General features: G+C 47.0%; 4 protein-coding genes and 1 non-coding gene across 18 annotated transcripts; 2 read left to right on the plus strand and 3 right to left on the minus strand.

Moving 5' to 3' along the window:
- Positions 1–370: 370 nt before the first annotated feature.
- LOC100828933 (pyruvate decarboxylase 2) lies at positions 371–3,268 on the plus strand. The gene is made up of 6 exons (XM_003558101.4): positions 371–1,063; positions 1,167–1,330; positions 1,680–2,330; positions 2,416–2,533; positions 2,627–2,815; positions 2,912–3,268. Exons 1-6 carry the CDS (start codon positions 530–532, stop codon positions 3,080–3,082), a joined length of 1,827 nt encoding a protein of 608 aa, XP_003558149.1. The 5' UTR covers positions 371–529; the 3' UTR covers positions 3,083–3,268.
- A 1,283-nt stretch (positions 3,269–4,551) lies between these two features.
- Positions 4,552–8,539, minus strand: LOC100839576 (transcription factor bHLH140). Its single transcript, XM_010230443.3, has 6 exons — positions 8,371–8,539; positions 8,131–8,273; positions 6,830–7,785; positions 5,450–6,149; positions 5,182–5,352; positions 4,552–5,083 (listed from the first exon to the last, which is right to left on the minus strand). Exons 1-6 carry the CDS (start codon positions 8,408–8,410, stop codon positions 4,748–4,750), a joined length of 2,346 nt encoding a protein of 781 aa, XP_010228745.1. The 5' UTR covers positions 8,411–8,539; the 3' UTR covers positions 4,552–4,747.
- A 59-nt stretch (positions 8,540–8,598) lies between these two features.
- On the minus strand, positions 8,599–8,670 carry TRNAH-GUG. The gene has a single exon. It is a non-coding gene; the product is annotated as a tRNA-His (tRNA).
- A 1,999-nt stretch (positions 8,671–10,669) lies between these two features.
- On the plus strand, positions 10,670–17,802 carry LOC104581801. 13 transcript variants are annotated; one of them, XR_002961884.1, is made up of 8 exons: positions 10,671–11,139; positions 11,237–11,304; positions 11,962–12,116; positions 12,195–12,250; positions 12,722–13,198; positions 16,250–16,360; positions 17,031–17,142; positions 17,302–17,802. XR_002961884.1 is itself a non-coding variant. In XM_010230444.3 (3 exons), exons 1-3 carry the CDS (start codon positions 10,894–10,896, stop codon positions 12,086–12,088), a joined length of 441 nt encoding a protein of 146 aa, XP_010228746.1. In that variant the 5' UTR covers positions 10,674–10,893; the 3' UTR covers positions 12,089–12,417. The 13 variants fall into 13 exon arrangements, 2 of the variants coding, with proteins under 2 accessions (XP_010228746.1, XP_010228747.1); XR_002961890.1 differs by having other exon boundaries at positions 10,670–11,148; positions 11,962–12,250; XR_002961886.1 differs by having other exon boundaries at positions 10,670–11,139; positions 11,962–12,250; positions 17,026–17,142.
- Positions 14,186–17,147, minus strand: LOC100839884 (uncharacterized protein CG45076-like). 2 transcript variants are annotated; one of them, XM_024456962.1, is made up of 4 exons: positions 17,008–17,147; positions 16,272–16,341; positions 16,056–16,194; positions 14,186–15,965 (listed from the first exon to the last, which is right to left on the minus strand). In XM_024456962.1, exon 4 carries the CDS (start codon positions 15,244–15,246, stop codon positions 14,293–14,295), a length of 954 nt encoding a protein of 317 aa, XP_024312730.1. In that variant the 5' UTR covers positions 15,247–15,965; positions 16,056–16,194; positions 16,272–16,341; positions 17,008–17,147; the 3' UTR covers positions 14,186–14,292. Both variants share the same exon structure in this region, with proteins under 2 accessions (XP_024312730.1, XP_010228748.1).
- Positions 17,803–18,409: the final 607 nt, after the last annotated feature.

Below are 18,409 nucleotides of genomic sequence, written 5' to 3' on the forward strand. Positions count from 1 at the left end.
CGTGTCCACCTTGGGCAGCAAACTAACCGCGACTTGTGCCCAAACCAGAAACCGCGCACAAACGAATCCAAAGAGGGGGCCGAAACAGGCATTCATTGCTTGCCCGCCGAATCAAATAAAGATTTTAAACATATACCGGAATGAGGAGCTGACATATGGCCCTGAACAAGGGTACTGCCCCACCGCCGAGCAGTGGCTGATGAAGAGTACCCGTGAAGCATGCACACCGCGCCGGTTCATAGCGCCGCCCGTGGTTTTCTTCTCCGGAAAGAAGACGAGGTTTCCACAGACACCCCCATCTCTAATTCTTTATGTGAAAACCTCAATTTGGTCCCCATGTGCCACCTTATGTATAAATTGGGGGCACCTGCCTCTTCCCAAAGACCAAACCCAGCACACGTCAAAGCAAACAACACCAGAAAATCTCCAGGCAAATCAGGTCGTAGTATATTCCCCCAAACCAAAACCCCACACCGCTCTGCTCTTGCGTTCTCCTCCCACTCCACTAGTGGACTCCTCTCGGATCGTGATGGACACCCGCATCGGGTCCGTGGACGGGCCGTCGCCGGCGGCGGTGAACGGCGCGGTGGGCTGCCCGGCGTCGGCGCCGGGTTGCCCGATCATGTCCTCCCAGCCCGCGCCGGCGGCGGGGTCCGCCAAGGATGCGTCGCTGGGGCGGCACCTGGCGCGGCGGCTGGTGCAGGTCGGCGTCAGCGACGTCTTCGCCGTCCCCGGGGACTTCAACCTGACGCTGCTCGACGACCTGGTGGCCGAGCCCGGGCTGAACCTCGTCGGCTGCTGCAACGAGCTCAACGCGGGGTACGCGGCCGACGGGTACGCGCGGGCGCGCGGCGTCGGCGCCTGCGCCGTCACCTTCACCGTCGGCGGCCTCAGCGTGCTCAACGCCATCGCCGGCGCCTACAGCGAGAACCTGCCCGTCATCTGCATCGCCGGCGGGCCCAACTCCAACGACTACGGCACCAACCGCATCCTCCACCACACCATCGGCATCCCGGACTTCTCCCAGGAGCTCCGCTGCTTCCAGACCGTCACATGCCACCAGGTGCGTGCGTTTCCATCATCGTCTCTTCGTGGTTCCTTTAATTTGTGTGTTGGGTTTGAGGAGCGGCTCCTGATCTGGTTGGTTTTGTGGTTTGCGATTTCAGGCGGTGGTGAACAATCTGGATGACGCGCACGAGCAGATCGACACGGCGATCGCGACGGCGCTGAGGGAGAGCAAGCCGGTATACCTCAGCATCAGCTGCAACCTTCCCGGCATACCTCACCCCACCTTTAGCCGTGACCCTGTCCCCTTCTTCCTTGCGCCCAGGTAACCATTCTCTGTTCTTCTCATAAGCCTTTGTTTTCGCGTCGTGCTTCTGAGTTTTGACTCTTAATCATTGGCTTTTTTTGGATAATTTTGCGAGCATTTTTCCTTTGACCATGGAACATTCCACCAAATTGTCCTGTATTCGTATGTACTAACTGTTCGGACCTTAAGATTTTATCACCCGAAAAATGCGCCTAGTTGAATCGTTAGTACTGAGAATTCGGGATGGTGAATGTTGATGCTATTTGAAGTGATTAGTGACCTGATGAGTTGAATCGAATATGTTCTGCACTATAATTTATCCTATTTGGTGTCATCTAGTGAATCGAACTATGTGGTGATATTGTAGGATGAGCAACAAGATGGGACTCGAGGCTGCAGTGGAGGCAACCGTAGCGTTCCTGAACAAGGCGGTGAAGCCGGTGCTTGTCGGCGGCCCTAAATTGCGCGTGGCCAAGGCCGCGAAGGCCTTTGTGGACCTTGCAGATGCCAGCGGCTATGCCTATGCGATAATGCCATCGGCCAAGGGCCTTGTGCCAGAGACGCACCCCCACTTCATTGGCACCTACTGGGGCGCCGTCAGCACGGCCTTCTGTGCTGAGATCGTCGAATCGGCTGACGCCTACCTCTTCGCTGGCCCCATCTTCAATGACTACAGCTCTGTTGGCTACTCTTTCCTCCTCAAGAAGGACAAGGCTATCATCGTGCAGCCTGAGCGTGTCATTGTTGGGAACGGCCCGGCATTTGGCTGCGTCATGATGAAAGAGTACCTGTCTGAATTGGCTAAGCGGGTTAAGAAGAACACAACTGCCTATGAGAACTACAAGAGGATCTTTGTGCCTGAGGGTCAGCCACTGCAAGGCGAGGCGAATGAGGCGCTGCGTGTCAATGTGCTCTTCAAGCACATCCAGAAGATGCTTACGGGTGACAGTGCAGTGATCGCTGAGACTGGAGACTCCTGGTTCAACTGCCAGAAGCTGAAGCTGCCCGAGGGCTGCGGGTGAGCAGTGTTTCTAACTCTAGTACTCTAATGTTGTGATGGTATTCTTAGCCTTGTTCTGAGCAGGGTTGTTTGCACACTGCAGGTATGAATTCCAAATGCAGTATGGTTCAATTGGATGGTCAGTGGGTGCATTGCTCGGATACGCACAAGGGGCGAACGACAAACGTGTGATTGCCTGCATTGGCGATGGGAGCTTCCAGGTAAAATACCCCTGGATCTGAACTGCTGCTATGAGCTCCAATTTGGTGTACCATGGACTGTTTCTAATGGTATCTTGGGGGAATTCTCTGCAGGTGACTGCGCAGGACATTTCCACAATGCTGAGGTGTGCACAGAACAGCATAATCTTCCTGATCAACAATGGCGGGTACACCATCGAGGTGGAGATCCACGATGGACCTTACAACGTCATCAAGAACTGGAACTACACCGGCCTTGTGGACGCCATCCACAACGGGGAGGGCAAATGCTGGACCGCGAAAGTAAGCAACACTGTTCATATGTCAATGCTGAGCAGAACGTGCGGAGCTTTGCTGAATTGCCGCTGATGGATGCTGTGATACGCTTGTGTTTCACAGGTGAAGTGCGAGGAGGAGCTGACGGCAGCAATAGCGACAGCGCTGGGCGAGAAGAAGGACTCCCTGTGCTTCATTGAGGTGATCGCGCACAAGGATGACACGAGCAAAGAGCTTCTGGAATGGGGCTCCAGGGTCTCTGCGGCCAACTCCAGGCCACCGAATCCTCAGTAGACCCATCTTTCCTGCTTCAGTAGTAGTAGCACGTTGGGCGTCATCAAATAATGTGAACAATTTGCCTTTGCCCTTCTGTTATGTTCTTCCTCTGTTCTGTAGTTTTGTATCTAGTTGTGACCATCCCCTGTTTCGTTCGTGCGACTGCTATGAAGATTATGAGAAAATTTCAGCCTGCTTTCCTTAGCTATTTGCGTACTACTCCATCTGCTATGAACTAGTATGGGCGAACATAGTTGATAGTTGGTACATATAAAACTGCCTTCCGATCACATGGTCGACCGAGTGTAGACACGAAAACCATCGACCACTCTCGAGTGGCTTGAGGAACCTAGACGCGCTGGATCCATGATGCAGAATGCATGAACACCAAGCAAATGCACGTCTGCTATACAAAAAGGTATTTTGAGCAAGTTGGCTTGGCTACTCGCTCTCAGCGCTCCGCGTGCATGCACCTGCACGGCTGCACGCCTGAAGCCGGCACCGCTACTGTCTCACTTTTTCTTTTTCCTGAAGGCATTATCTGTTTGTTTGTGGTTTTGGTATTGCCACCTTCTGACGGCTAAGACAGTCACCGTACAGAAGGGTAGCCAATGCGCCACTAATTACCTAAAGCTAAGCCATTAATTACCTAAAGCCTGCCCTGCCTTACGTGGGCACCGCAAATATCATAAGATACACCATGCAAGAAAAGGGTCCAGAACAATCTTTGAACTTTTCGCATGAAAAAGGCAAGGTACGCATGTGAAGTGGACACCTTACACGGGACAGAGTACCTGCCCCTGCCCCGCTACGTGGGGCGATTGATCTGCTGCTTTCCGCTTGTTGTTTTCCTGGAAGGGGAACTGGCATTTTGTTTCCACTTTCCACTAACGTAGCTGACAGTTTGTTTTTGAATCTTGACAAAGAGTAGTGAAGTCAATTCACCCACTGAAGAATTCTGTGAGAACTTGGAAGTACGCCGACGATGATCGAAAACAGGTGCGGTTGATTCGCTCATAAATATAGGGATTTTTTTTTTGATAGAAGGCCAACTTTATTAACTTTCAACAACTGTTACATCCTCTATAAGGATGTTTGCAATTTCATCCTGTAAACATAGGAAGTTTATTTCTCTCGAGCAAATTTGTGTCTCAACTTCATTCCACATTTGTTAGCTTTGTGCCCCACTCGAAAATAACCCAAGCATCATCTTAAGCACCTGTGCTTATTTGTACAGAAGAGGTGCCAAGTTAGGCATCTCCCTAGCACTAGTGCTTAAAAAAAGCCGGTTAATTTTTCTAAGCACTTGGCTAAACATCTTGCATTGTACATGCTCTAACTGGCATGTCAATGGCAGCCCAGGCGCAGCATTGTGCAACGGAATGCAGTGCATTATCCCATTATATTCAAGAAAGAAAGACTAGCTGATTTATGCAGAATGCAGTAAGTAGGTATCATTATCAAAGAACAAAAATAACGGCAGTAAGTACGTTAACCGAACTGTCGGGAGATACCGCTATAGGGAACCATATGGAATGCAGAATAAGACATGATCATTTACATAAGCTCGGTTGTGCAACGTTGGATAGAAAAGAAACATCGACGTGGCCGCCCATCCATCTAAAAGCATGCAACACAAAAATGTGCTTACAAGGATCATCCTGTTCTGTTGAGTTCTAACTTCTAAGTGCAGTCCATACTGAACGTTGAAGCTGACAACAACTTGTCTTTCTTCAGAAGATGGGCGGGAAAGGAAGACTTACAGGACGAAATGTGGGATTTGAGCTTCGGGATATTCGGGTGGGCGCTCCTGCATCTGTGGCACCTTAGCTCCATTGCAAGAAGCTTTTCATCGCTGCTGATGGCTGCGGATCCATGCTGGTCAATCTCCTCCATGACATCCAGAGAATCAAGGAAAAACACGCTGGTGAAGGAATTCCAGTGCTTCTTGTTTTTCAAGCCGGGTGAGTTGAAATCCTGACTTATCACATGAAGGTGCAACTGTCGCATGGATGGAACCTGCAAAAGCCAAGACAGACAGGATTGCTGTTGCTAATGCCATCATAAACTTTGGAGAAAGGTAGGGTAAAGAGTTAAACACTGAGTTAAGACAGTACCGAATGATATCCAAGTCTGAATATCAGAGATGCATCTTCCTCTACAAACTTCTGTGCCCACTTGACCCCAACTGAATGCATACTCCTCAGCAAAGATAAGTGCTCTTTATTGACATCTGCTAGAGAATCAAGACCATCTGTCCTAGATATCACCAAAACATGCTTTTTGGCCTGCATATATAATAAAGAACTTTGCTATGTCAAACAGAGAACTTAATAGTGATTACCATTAGGGATGAAGGGGAAAGATTATTAAATTTCACAATACCTTGGGATAGAGGTCCTTCAGAACAACTAATTCATCAGATACCTCCAGGATAGAATTCGAGTTCTTGTATTTTTCTGGGTGCATGGCAACCTCATAAAGGGCCTGTGCCCAGGATCCCCAAGATTTATTGGTGACTGCGCCATTCCTCTTGCTGCCTTCCTCTCTAGCTTGGCTTGGAGCATCAGATGGCACCATGGTATTATCATGATAATTCAGAGTGCTTGTCCCTTTGCGCTCCTGGTGTTGCCTTGAAGTCAAAATAGGTGGAGGCAACTTACATTTTTTGGTCCTTTCAGAATCATGGCTGTCCTCTCTCTTCATTTTTGAATCAGTAGGTGATATCACTCTGGACGCTGACTTCTTTGATGAAGTTTCATCATTCTGCTTCCCCGTGTAGCTCTGGAAGATGGATGCAAAGTTCTCAAAAAGTGAATTATATGCATCATGAAGAATCTTACACCCTTGGGTATAATCATTCTTCAGACAATCTGGCCGCATTGGGTTCATGTTTGGTCCTAGAACATGTATGACATGGGTCACCCCTTCCCGCTGACGCAGAGGGGAAGTTGATGGAAGTGGAACAGTGACAGAGCTACCAGGTCTCAATGTGTCGGCACATTCCTTGGTTGCATGCTGTAAACCTTCTCCAGCAGCATTAAATATTGCTGCATTAACCCCTCCACCTCCAGGTTTTAGCCTCCTGCATGAAACACCGTCAGGTATTATCTCCGGATCCACGATAGGAGGGTCCTAACCATTTTTGCTTGCTAAAGACAAAAATAAAAGCTCCAGTTTGACTCCGAACAAGAATGAAGTGGGATTCAAGTACTGAAATACAGAACATAATCTGGAAGCAAATCTGCATTTCATAGAACTAGTATATAGGGTCTGTGCATTGCTACGGAACTTTTATTAAAAGTGCGGATGACACAAGCTTTCAGAAAAAGTTGTATTATCACATCGTCTTATGTGTACTGATTTCACTATGTGCTGATTTTCGGGAGGATGATTCAGCAGGCGCTAAACTGACAAGGACAACATAATATATTGTCTCTTGCACCATGGCATACGTGAAGTAAACAAAGGAGAGGGTAGTTGGTCCCACCTGTAAGGAGGTGAGAAAGGTGCCTTCAATATAAAACTTAATTGGTGGCAGCGGTCCGTCACATTCGGACTGCATCACTCGTTTTTTTGTCACATTAATTTGGCACATCAAGATAAGAATAGATATGAATAATATACATTATATAAGACAACAGATAATGGTATAATATTTTCTTTAAAACATATATTTTTTAGTCCGTAGCGACTCATGTGTATTGTTCTATTAGTAGTAAAGAAAATGTGCATCCTAAGTATTTAAGTGACAATAATAATTACCAGTTGGCAGCATTAGCAATCGCGTTGCACTGGAGACCTCCTTTTGAGTGCAACTGAGTGATGTCCCCCACAAATGTGAAAAATCTGCTGGAATCAATGCTCTTCTTAGCAGCCTTGTCCTTGACCAACGACAATATTCTTGATTTCTGGCTCAGGTCAACAAGAACGAGTCTCATATTATCATGCTTCTGCACAAATTCAGTAGCTGCATCTACTATAATGTCAGATGCTCTCTCAAGATCGAACTGGAAATCCGCAGTGGAAATGGATGGAAATGCCAAAGTGCTAGAATTGATGTCAGCAGGAACAATTTGTTTACTCCGTTCTTCATTTCCATTCATGTTATTCAGCTTCTTTTCTACTTCCATTGAACAGGTGCCACCAGCTTCAAGGTTTTCCTGTTTTGACAACGGGTTCTTCTGCCCTGGCTTTCTTTCACTTGACGTAAGCTTAGTTCCACTGGATTTCTCAACACTAGAAGTATCTGCCTTCTTGAAAAATTTCGTTATACCAGATTGTACAGGCCCTTTGCTCTTCTGGCCAAATACTCCTGAAGCAAGACTATGTGAAGGCCCTAAAGCACAATACATGTCAACTGCCTGCTTAATGTCATCATCATCCTTACAGAACATGATCCGACTGAAACCTTCAGTAAGCAAGGGAGTCTCCAACTTCTTCAGCATGCGGTTCACAACCATGGCAGCCATCCCGCCCTGCAGATTCCCTTCATGGCCCGTCCGGCTAACTGAGCGTGAGATGCAAACCTTCGTAGGGAGATCCAAGAAAACAGCATGCACATCCGCTTGTACGGTGGAGCCAAGCTTCAGAAAATCAGCACGCTGCTCACGATCCAAGTTGCAGCGGTCGATGAGAACACTCTTCCCCTCCTTCAAAGCGTCCGCAGCAGCCTTCAAGCACTGTATTTTGGTCCCAGCTTTACCCTTTCCAATTGTATCCTAGACAACAATAAGCACCCACACAAAATCTTGTCATATTTCCTGGAATTTTGGTTGACAAAAAGGTCTCTTACCATGCAACCCAAGTAAAAATGTGCAACTCTCAAATCGCTTCAGCATTCTCGGAAATATGATTTGAGTGTTAATGGTACCATTATATTGACACAACTTGTGATCCAGTAACGTATTAAGCAACATATAAGCAATTTCAAAGCTGAATCAGATGAACCCACATTAGCATTTGCAAATGCTTGCCTTTTCAAACATCAAATTCACAACGGAAAGCACCAAGCACCACTCATCAAACAAATTGGCAACTGAGAGCGTAGAGCGCGCGGGGCCCACCTGGCAGACGCGGGCCCAGGGGCGGCCGGTGTTGGCGCCGGCGAGGACGGCCTCGGCGAACGTGGACTTGCCGCTGCCCGGGGGACCAACGAGGATCACCACAACGTTCTTTCCTGTGACCTCCCTCGTCTCCGCGCCCGCGTCTGCACGGAATGATTCGACACAGCGCGTGCTAGGGTTTTAGCTCGATCGGCAAAAATGGGTAGAAAAATCACAAACGACGACAAAATTTCGGCTCACCTGGGGTTATTGCGGAAGAACCACCCGCATCGGCATCCATCTCGCCGAGAAACTTGTGGGTACAGGAGGAAGGGGGGGGCAGCTCTCTCGCCGGCCGTACTACACACGGCGAGGGAGGAACCGAGAGGCGAAGGGGATGTTCGTGCCTCGAAAGATCTGGACCGTTATTCATTGAGCACGATCTAAACCGGAACCGTTGGTAAAGACTGCCAATCTAAAAAAGTGGAGTGTGGCTGCTGGGATTCGAGCCCAGGTCTCCACGGCCACAACGTGGAATTCTCACCACTAAACTACAGCCACTTTGTTGTTATGCTAGGAAACTGAATATAATTAATATGAAGGCACTCTTTTCTCGCCGATAGATAAAATTCGTCCAACCAGTGTGTATTTGTCTGCTCAAAATCTGACTCTTACGGTAACCGGCATTATTGTACAGAACCATGCAAGTCTTCCCAGAACTCTTGTTTGAGATACTTATGGAGGAGATGAGTACTTGCACCATTTGCGGCCATGCGGAGGAGGATTCGTTTCATGCCTTGTGCACTTGTCCCCATGCACGGATGCTGTGGTCGGCAATGGAAGAATGCTGGGATATGCCGAAGTTATCTCCTGCTGAGGGAGCCTCGCGTGACTGGATTTTTCCCCTGCTGTCTCGGGCGACTGAAGCACAGCGCATGCAGGTTCTTCTTGTTCTCTGGCGCGCATGGTATGTCCACAACGAGATCACGCATAATAAGCCCCCTCCTGCTGTCGTCGCCTCGAGGAGGTTCCTGCAAAGCTACACGGAGTCCCTCAAGTACTTCCCGGCGGCTGATCATTGCAAAGGGCAGTTGCCGATCAGCATGGCGCCTGATCATTTCACCCACGCCCGGCAGAATATTGCCCCAGCGGACGTTCCTTGGGAGAAGCCTGAAGCAGGCTGGACGAAACTGAACACTGATGGAAGTTTTGTCTCTGAGACAGGGGCTGCAGGTGCAGGGATGTCCTTGAGAGATGAGACGGGTGCAACTTTATTCAGTGCCATCCGCTATCTTCCGGCATGTGCTGATGCCCTAGAGGCGGAGCTTGCGGCGTGCATGGAATGGCTGGCAATTGCTCTTCAGAGGACCGAGTTGCCTATTCATGTAGAAACGGACAGTGCGCAGCTACTAGCTCTCATTGGCGCTGATGGTCTTGATCGCTCACGACATAGCAGCCTGGTCCAGGAAGTGAAGCGGCTGAGAAGCTCTCGAAAGGAGATTAACATAACTAAAATTCATAGATCACAGAACACTGTTAGTCATGATTTAGCTACCTTTGCTCAATCTAGCCAGCGCACGGCGTGTTGGCCTTGAAGCAATCCGCTTGCGGATGCCCCTGATGTAACTATTTTGTGATCAATGAAATCTCCTTTCTCGAATAAAAAAGAGTTGAAGGCGGCGCGATCTCACGGGAGACTTGTTCCACAACCGGTAGCCTCTGATATGGACAAGAATACATTGGAAAGAACCGAATTTACTAGGCATAGATATATTTCTCAGGTGGTTGGTATTGATAATTTTATATTATTGTTATATCCGGAGAAAAAAAAACGACAACTCCAATTTTCATATGCAGGATCGCCGAAGACTTAGGGCCAGTTCTTTTCAGGTTTCTGGATTGGCTTCCTAAGTTTTTGGAGAAGCCGCCGCCTAAATTTGATTATATCTGCTCAAGAGTGTCTAATTGCCCCCTCCTAACTTCTTTCCTAGCTCCGCCACTACTTCACTCCAAATGAACTATACTGACACGCATGGCCCACGTACCAAAACATAGCGTGAGATACATCAGTCGCTCTAAAATACTTTTCGACGTTAATACGGTGGCATCTGTGCGACTTGCCCTGAGAGTGAGACCAAATGCGAAAAGTCATATATTCCGTAGTTTCTTACTCCCTACATCCCGAAATAAGTGACGCGGATTTGTATAAGAATATATACAAATCACATCATTTATTTTGAGACAGAGAGAGTATTATTTTTAAGTTCTTTTGGTTGCGTTAGGGTGTAACCAACAACCCCAAATTATAGTCGCGCTGGGAGACGAAATATGGAACGTCCGCTAATTAAATTTTCCGAATTTTAACCTCTTCATTTTCATGACCTTTATTCCCAGGCTTGCTCCCATCGGTGCTCCCCGCGTCATCTATCCGTCCGTTTCTCCTCACGGCCCCGCCTTTCTTTCTATATCTATCTAAAAAATACGGACAGTTTTCTTCGCCACGCGTTTTCGTTAAAAAATAAGGACAGTTTTCTTCGCCGCGCGTTTTGGTTGTTTGCCGAGCTTTCCTCGGTCCCATAGGCACAGGTTGATACTTGATACATCCTCCCACCAGGCCACCGAATTCCCCCATCCACCGCCGCACCAACCCATCGAGAAGCCCTCCCCCGATACGCGCCTCTCTCCTTCCGATCGAGCGACCCCACGCCTCCCGATCGAATCACACGCATCGCTCCTCTCCGCTGCGCCGCCGCGGATGCCGCCGCCGTCCTCCCCGCGCCCCAGATGCCGCATCGCTCCTCTCCACTGCGGCGCCGCGGACGCCGGTGCCGTTCTCCCCTGCGGATGCCGCCGTCATCGCAGCCCTCGGGCGCCGCGCCGTCCATCCGTCGCCGCCATCCCCGGCAGCCGCGATCCGTGCCCACGTCCTCCTCCGCCGCGTCACGAGGCTTCCGCCTCCGCGCCAACCTGCTGATGTCCAAGAGCAGCTGTTGTCAGGGTGCGGCGATTGACGCCCTAGCGGAGGCCAAGGTACTTTAGGTAGATTTTGGCAAAGCTTGTTCAGGTGATGTCGATGGTGTCATTTTGTTATGAGTATACCATGTCTGAAATCCGTTTATTTGTGTAGGTTTGGAGACCTATATGGTTGAAATCAAGAGAAGGTGGAAGTGCACATCAGAACTTTGAACTCACTAGGTATTAATACCTGCATTACGCATTTGTTAAATTTCTGGTCCTTTCTTTCCATTGCCCGTGACAAACAACAGCTGAGATGGTTTACAATTGGTGGCCTCTTAGAAAGTTGCAGTTCCATTGACTGTGACAAACCACAGCTGAGATGGTTTACAATTTGTGGCCTCTTAGAAAGTTGCAGCGCAATTATTTCCAGCTTCTTTTATTGTAACTTGGATAAATATTTCAAGTTATTTTCAGCAGACTTTTTGAATGTTATTGTGGTATTAATATAATCACATTGCTAAACCTCTTGCAGAAGCAATCTGTCGGTGCTGCTAAACCCTAATCCTTAGTTAGATGTACTAAAAATTTAATTAGATCGGTTCTTCTCATGTTAATGTACCCAGTACCCTGCGTGTTTAATTATTTTGTTTAGCCACTCTTCGTGAATACCAGTTGGTGGTGATCCATTTTCTGTAGAATGTGGCTGGAAGAAAAGGAACAGAGTTTCGGTTACGTCAAAAAGCAAGAAAAAAGAAATATTAATCCATTGTTTGTCGTAGAGTTTCTTGCCTGGCTGATTCAGGTTTTGTTGACATGGTTGTTTTAGTTGTTTAGGCTCATCATCCATGAATGTTCCCATGTGGAAACAGAGATTAATTATAAATAAATAAACAGATGGCATGCGAACTATGGCAGCCACTTCTCAGCCCCGCGCTTGCCACCTCTCCTTCCTTGCCTCATGGCGGCGCAGCCTAGAGAATTGGGATCGAACTGCAGGAAGGGGCACAGAGAAGAAGTCTAATTCGGCCTAGACGCATGGATCTCAAATAGTCAGTTACTTCAAGTCAAAAGCCTGTAGATTTTTAGTTGCATTGCACTGAACTTGGTTTTGATTTTCTTTGGCTTAGCCTGTGAAGACGATGTCCGTGGACTCAACTCCAAATGATGCTTATGAAGTTCAAGAGTGAGTACTGGTATCAACCCGCATTTTAGGACTGCTTCTGGAATCTGGATTTGCAGTTTACATCTGTTGCTTACTCTGTACCGTAAAAGCAAAGCTTTCGTCAAGTGTAATCTTACATTGATCAAATAAATAAACATAATTCATATCAGGATTTATTGTTTGCTTCAGCTGAAATGGTTGGCATTCCTTAACAGGTCAAACGAGAACACTACATCCAAAGCCTTTAGTTGTTTCCTTTGGTGTTAATTAATAGAAAATGTTGTCCTTTGGTGCTATAACCAATACTCAGCGCAATAGTACTTCTGCTGGTTTTATTTTCTGATTGGAGTATGCTGAGAAGTGCAAGGACATACTCCCTCCGTTTCTAAATACTTGTCGCTGTTTTAAAAACAACAGGTTCATATTGGTACGGTCATATAAAAGGTCTGAAAAGATCCAGGTTTTGTTGACATGGTTGTTTTAATTGTTTAGGCTCAGCATCCATGAATGTTCCCATGCTGAACAGAGATTAAAAAAAAACGAGATGGCATGGCATTGTAACCCTACGATTGTATTTTGGGTCTATGGAATCTCTCGGAGCAAATAGTACTCCCTTTGTATGGAAAAGGATGCCGCGCGGGTTATTTTGCGAAAAACCCCTCACGTTTTCTCCGACAAGCATCTCCGTCCAACACGCTTGCTGCTGTCCTACTCCGCCACATCGTCTCCCATCCGCCGCTTCGCCGTGCCTCGCCCGTCGCCCGTGCCGCGCCGCGCCGGCCACCACGCCTCCTGCGCCACGCTGCTCCCCGCGCCTCCTCCCGCGATTCGGACAGCTGACGGAGGGGGCGGTGAAGCAGCTGTCGGAGCATCCCCTCGGGGCCGGCACCATCTTCCCGGTGCGCGGGCGGAGGCGGGGCCGTCCCCACGAAGCATGCTCATCTCCAACGGGTCAACTCGCAGCAGTCCGTGCGTCCCTCCCTCCCCTCCTTCTCCTGTTTGCCTGTTTGTTTCCGCGAGAAAGATTGGATCTTGGTGTTCTTGCTGATTTGGTTAGTGCACGGGAATGATCGTTCTGTGTCTAGGGTGCTAGCGGTTTCGTCAATGATGGGATCTTGGTGCTAGTTTCTTGAGTCACATGTAGACCTTGTGTGTAGTCGGAGTGTTTTCACAAGATGGGGATTTCTGCCTTCTTTGGGTTTCTGTGCACTCCTATGAAACGGGATTTCACAAGATGGGGATTTCTGCCTTCTCCGGGAACTTCTTCCTTTGTGCTATGTGACATTTAGAGACTACTGTTACAACCTACAACAACGATTCAGACACAATGGTTGATTCAAGGAGTAATTTGTTTGACGTGGTAATCTTAATAGCTAGCCTCTTTGACAATCAGTGGGTTAACTTGTTCGGCATTATATCGCTCTGTAAGTTAAGCTTCAATTGTTTTTTAAACTTACTCCGTAGAATGCATTATCCTTAGTGTGTTTACTGTCAGTAAAATATGGGAGTTTGGTGTTTGATTCAGTCATATGTCGATGAATGTTTTGAACTTCCCATGTCAGCATGACAGGATGTAATTTAAATTGTTTCAATTACTTTTCATGGCAATCAGCAATCAAAATGAAAGATTGAAGGTCATAAGCATTGGCACAAAATACAACACCTTCTTTGGCTGCAGCAAACATATAAACATGATGCCATGGGCTGATAGAATCCTACATAACAATTGTAACTCTGACTTGCAGAAAAATATAGCTTACTAATGGTAACTTGTTAAGCATGAGAAGCAAAGTGCATCTCATCTCGTTGCAACAAAGGGAAATAGCATCATAAAGCAGTTCAATTCCGACAGATCAGTGAAATAGCAAGCATTATACATGCACCAATAAAGCTGCTATGCTTGGATTTTTCTGAATGAAATTGACCTGGAGTACATTATTAATAGGAACAGACCTCTGATATTAATATCAACACATCACATTTCATAATGGGAGTAAATGTTTTCATACACATGGTAATATCATACACAAGTACACACAAGTACTATCATTCTCTTCCTTTCTCTACGTCACATTTTCTTTCTTAGCCTGTCCTTCTATAAGTGCTTTGGTTTTTGCCAGTAAATTTGCCGTGATAAATGGTAACTTCCCTTCTGCGCGCTCCTTATGCTTGTGTAGGAGGTCACAGCCAATTCCTCCTTCCACCTTCATAGCCTCAATCATACAGTACTGCAGTGTAATGAAGCTTCGAGCGAGCTTCTGGACATCGTAGTTATTGTATTCTTCCTCCACACCCTCTATTAGTTCTTTGATAGTTGTTGGTGCTGTGCTATCGGTGAGTGACTGGAGGGACCTGAAGAAGCACAGGTCGAGGACATTCATGTCCGGACTGTTTGGAGGCTGCTGTATCAACTTAATGTCCAGATCAGTCTCGTCCACGACCCGTTGAAAAGCATCATCGGTAGGGAGGAGATGAGGTTTAGCGTTATCTTGTTGTATGAGGATTGTTCTTCCTACATCCTCATCTGGCCACCGATCCTGGATAGCTGGAATGACCTTCTTGCAAATGAACTCTCTCATGGCATCACGTGTAACAGTCACTGATTTCACTTCAAGTGTCCCCCTATCTCTGTGTTTGGAGTTTTTTTTAGCTGGCGTCTCTTCGACAAAGGCCCAGGTGCCTATCTTTCCATCAAATGTGACCTCTCCACCTTCACCAAATCTTGGCTTCGCCACAGCCGTCAAGAACATAACTTTGCCAATGATGTTCTTATTCTGCACTGTGCGCAATGGTCGTGGTTCACCAGGAAGGAGATAGTAGTTGTTGCTTATTCGGGTCATGTAGAACCACTTTTCATCGATGTGGACGACATTGTCCATTTTCTTGAAGAAAGGGCAAGGAGTTGTCAAGCCATAATTGTCAAGCATCCAGACGCAAAATTGTAGTCTCTTAATCTTGTTTGCGTCTGTCATCGAAGGCTTTAAATTACTTCTGTGTCGTTTCAAATCACCCAGCATAAACCTTTGGTGTAAGGTTGCGTGGCACACACCCAATGATTTTGCTAGACTCCGAATGGTCTTTCTTTTGTTGAGTGGTATTGTGAGTACCCTTGGCAAATCCAGATCTTTCTTTTTTCAGCCAACATTACCTTTCTTCTTATTTGATACGTTAACTTCTTCACCTCGTGCAATCTGTGCCAGGGCTTTGGCCCATATTCTCTCAACAGTCCGCACACTTGTATCCATCAAGACTGCAGTGATATACTTGTCCTATGCTTGAATTTCTCCATCTCTGGTCCTGATTACCTCCAAAGCAAAGTAGACAGCATGCCTTTGCTCATTTGTCAATTCTGCTTTTGGATTTTCTTGAGCATCAGCTTCCTCTTGAGCATCCAAATCTTGAGCAGCTTCTTCTTGAACATCCATATCTTGAGCAGCTTCTGGAGCAATCTCATTCAAATCAAAAGGAGCAACTTCTTCTTGAGCAGCTTCTTGAGCAATCTGGGCAGCTTCTTCTTGAGCAATCTGGACAACAGCTTCTTCTTGAGCAGCAGCTTCTTGAGCAATCTGGCCAGCAGCTTCTTCTTTAGCAGTGGCTTCTTGAGCAATTTGAGCAACTTCTTGAGCAATCTCATTCAAATCAAAAGGAGCAACTTTTTGAGGAATCTCAGCATTAGCTTCTTGAAGAATCCGAGGGAACTCAGCCTTGTAGGTGTTATGTAGGTCAGTACACATTCCTGCAAAAGAGCGAGATTGTGGGCATGACATGGTTCCTTTTGAGAACAAGATTACTCCGTACAACAACTTAATCGAGCATAGTAGCTTACCGTGTACCATAGGTCAGAGAAGATATCCTTTTGGTGCATCATGTTATATTTCCACATATCCAATGCTCTATGGGGTAGCTTCTTCCTTTTCGAAACCAACTTACATAGTTTGTCGCCAGCAATTTGTTCCTTCATATAGCTGTGCAAAGAGAATGTTAATTTTATTCCTTGACATGATGAATTTGTCCTTGTAGGTCAGAGCTTATTGAAACTTACTCATTGGAGAGCACTGATAGAGCATCGAATTTCATCATTGGGGAACTTGAGGTGGAGATGGTTCCTTAATCTGCAGTAAAAGTACCAAGGTGAGTCAATATTAGGAGTACAAGTATATGCATGTCAACAAGTAAAATAACTCTAGAGCATGTCAACTGTTTATGCATATGTGACTTCAAGACTGTAAACACATTTTTTCAGCAAAGACACTAAAAACAATATCATTAATCAAGTGTTACCTTCTCCTTTGCTGAACTGAATTTGTTGTTGGTAACAGTTAAGTTAACAGAAATTTCAGAACTGTTTCAGAACTGTGCCCAGAACCTGCCCAGTATGGTGCTGGAGTTGAAATTCAGTTAATTAACTCTAGTCTCTTAATCTTTCAATGCACGACCATTAACTGTTAACTAGGGAGTATTAAATTCAGTTAACTATAGTTAGAGTAAAGGCATGTCAACGGTAACTCTAGTTAGAAAGAGAAGCATGATTAATGAATCAAGTTAACAGACATGTACAGTGAACTGCAGTTAAATTCAGTTAACATCCAGTCACAAGATAGCCATGAATATTTCAGAACAGTCGAGTAGGAGATGTGCAATACTGTAGTTAACTGAATAGCTACAAAAACAAGATCAGCTTAGAACAATATCCCAAATTGTACTGCTCCTAGATTACAATAGTGACAAACCAAGAGCAGCTTCTTCTTGAATAACATGTGCTTTGTTACTCATTTTACCTGATGTTACAACTGAAGTTCAGGTTGAGGCACAATTGCAGAGACTTCAATCACAACTTCAGTTCAGTTCAGGTTCAGGCGCAGCTGCAGCCTCAACTTTGCTTCAGTTCAGTGAATTGTCCAACTTCAGTTCAGGTAAGCACAGTACAGGCACAAATTCAGTTCTGGAATGTCCAAGATAGGCACCTGGGTCTCAATTTTGCTTGTAATCGGGTCTCTGCAGCTTGAATTTTAGCAACGATGATGATTTTCCTTGTACTCAGTATTCGTTCAGTGAAATTGAACACGACGCAGGCTCTGCAGGGATTGAAATTGAGGATCAGAGGAAGGCGGCGACCTCGTCCTCGTCTAGGTCCTCGACGACCTCAGAGGTCCAGGTCCTCGTCCTCGACGGAGGGCGGCGGACGGCGAGGGAACTGCGGAGGCGGCTGCAGACGAAGGAGGGAGCACGGCTAGCAGGCTGGCCGCCCTCCGCCCGGCGCGTCTGGCAGGAGCTCCGCGTGCCTCCGGTGGCGCAAGGACAGTGGGAAGGCGACGGATGGTACGGAGGGCAGCACGATGGATCTGCGCGTCTGCGTGCTCTGGCGGGAGGCCGGCGGGAGCTCTGCTTGCCTCCGGCGGCGCGATGACAGTGGGACGAAGACGGAGGGCAGCGCGATGGGAAGATTTGGTTTTGAATTTCAGGTTTGAATTTCAAATTTCAAATGATCCGAACGTTTGGGGGAGTTTTTGCAAAATTTGAATTGCATTGGAGGTGGAGGAGGACGCGACATCCTTTCCCATCCAGAGGGAGTACCAGAAATTTCTCTGACGCTAGACAAAGATAAAGGGCGAAAGAAAAGACTGATACATAGATGCTTCGTACATGTCAAATGGAGGAGAAAGTAAGAAAAAACGAAATGGCAGTGCTTATAGGTGAAAAATTGTTGGGAATACTAGCGGAGTGCAGCGGCCGTAGTAACGCATGCGCATTTCGGCTGGTTCACCTTGAAAAAAGGGACGAAGAAAAAACCAATCGGTTGCTCTGTTCCTTCGCCCATCTCGCTCGCTCTTTCGTTCCCCATTTCCTTTTCCCTAGCAAAGGAAATCAGCAGCAGAAATCAGGCAGCCACGCATTCAGCAAGAGGAAGAAGCCACTGCAGGAGTTGGAGGGCTGCGGCTCGATGGTGTTTACCGCGGCGTGGATATCCGGAGCAAGGAGAAAACACTGCGGAAGATAGGAGCGCGCGGCTCTAGGACGATTTTCGCAAGGAGAAGCCATTGCCGGAGTTTGCGAACTGGTGCCTGAACGGGGATACCAGATTTGAGGAAACAACATCATGAATTCGACTCACAACCATGCTCCCTCGCTCCAGATCTTCATCACCACCATGATCCCGAGGTCAACAGAAGAAAGAGTGGG

Source organism: Brachypodium distachyon, chromosome 1 (genome assembly GCF_000005505.3).
Source record: "Brachypodium distachyon strain Bd21 chromosome 1, Brachypodium_distachyon_v3.0, whole genome shotgun sequence".
Taxonomy (NCBI): Eukaryota; Viridiplantae; Streptophyta; class Magnoliopsida; order Poales; family Poaceae; genus Brachypodium; species Brachypodium distachyon.

Coding starts and splice junctions, on each gene's coding strand:
- LOC100828933 (XM_003558101.4), top strand. CDS start 530: ATGGACACCCGCATCGGGTCCGTGGACGGGCCGTCGCCGGCGGCGGTG. Junction 2,331..2,415: donor AAGCTGCCCGAGGGCTGCGG/GTGAGCAGTGTT, acceptor TGCACACTGCAG/GTATGAATTCCAAATGCAGT. Junction 2,816..2,911: donor GCAAATGCTGGACCGCGAAA/GTAAGCAACACT, acceptor TGTGTTTCACAG/GTGAAGTGCGAGGAGGAGCT.
- LOC104581801 (XM_010230444.3), top strand. CDS start 10,894: ATGCCGCATCGCTCCTCTCCACTGCGGCGCCGCGGACGCCGGTGCCGT. Junction 11,140..11,236: donor ACGCCCTAGCGGAGGCCAAG/GTACTTTAGGTA, acceptor TTATTTGTGTAG/GTTTGGAGACCTATATGGTT. Junction 11,305..11,961: donor CAGAACTTTGAACTCACTAG/GTATTAATACCT, acceptor ATAAATAAACAG/ATGGCATGCGAACTATGGCA.
- LOC100839576 (XM_010230443.3), bottom strand. CDS start 8,410: ATGGATGCCGATGCGGGTGGTTCTTCCGCAATAACCCCAG. Junction 7,786..8,130: donor CCTGGGCCCGCGTCTGCCAG/GTGGGCCCCGCG, acceptor ATTGTTGTCTAG/GATACAATTGGAAAGGGTAA. Junction 5,353..5,449: donor TGAAGGACCTCTATCCCAAG/GTATTGTGAAAT, acceptor TTATATATGCAG/GCCAAAAAGCATGTTTTGGT.
- LOC100839884 (XM_024456962.1), bottom strand. CDS start 15,246: ATGCTGGGTGATTTGAAACGACACAGAAGTAATTTAAAGCCTTCGATG.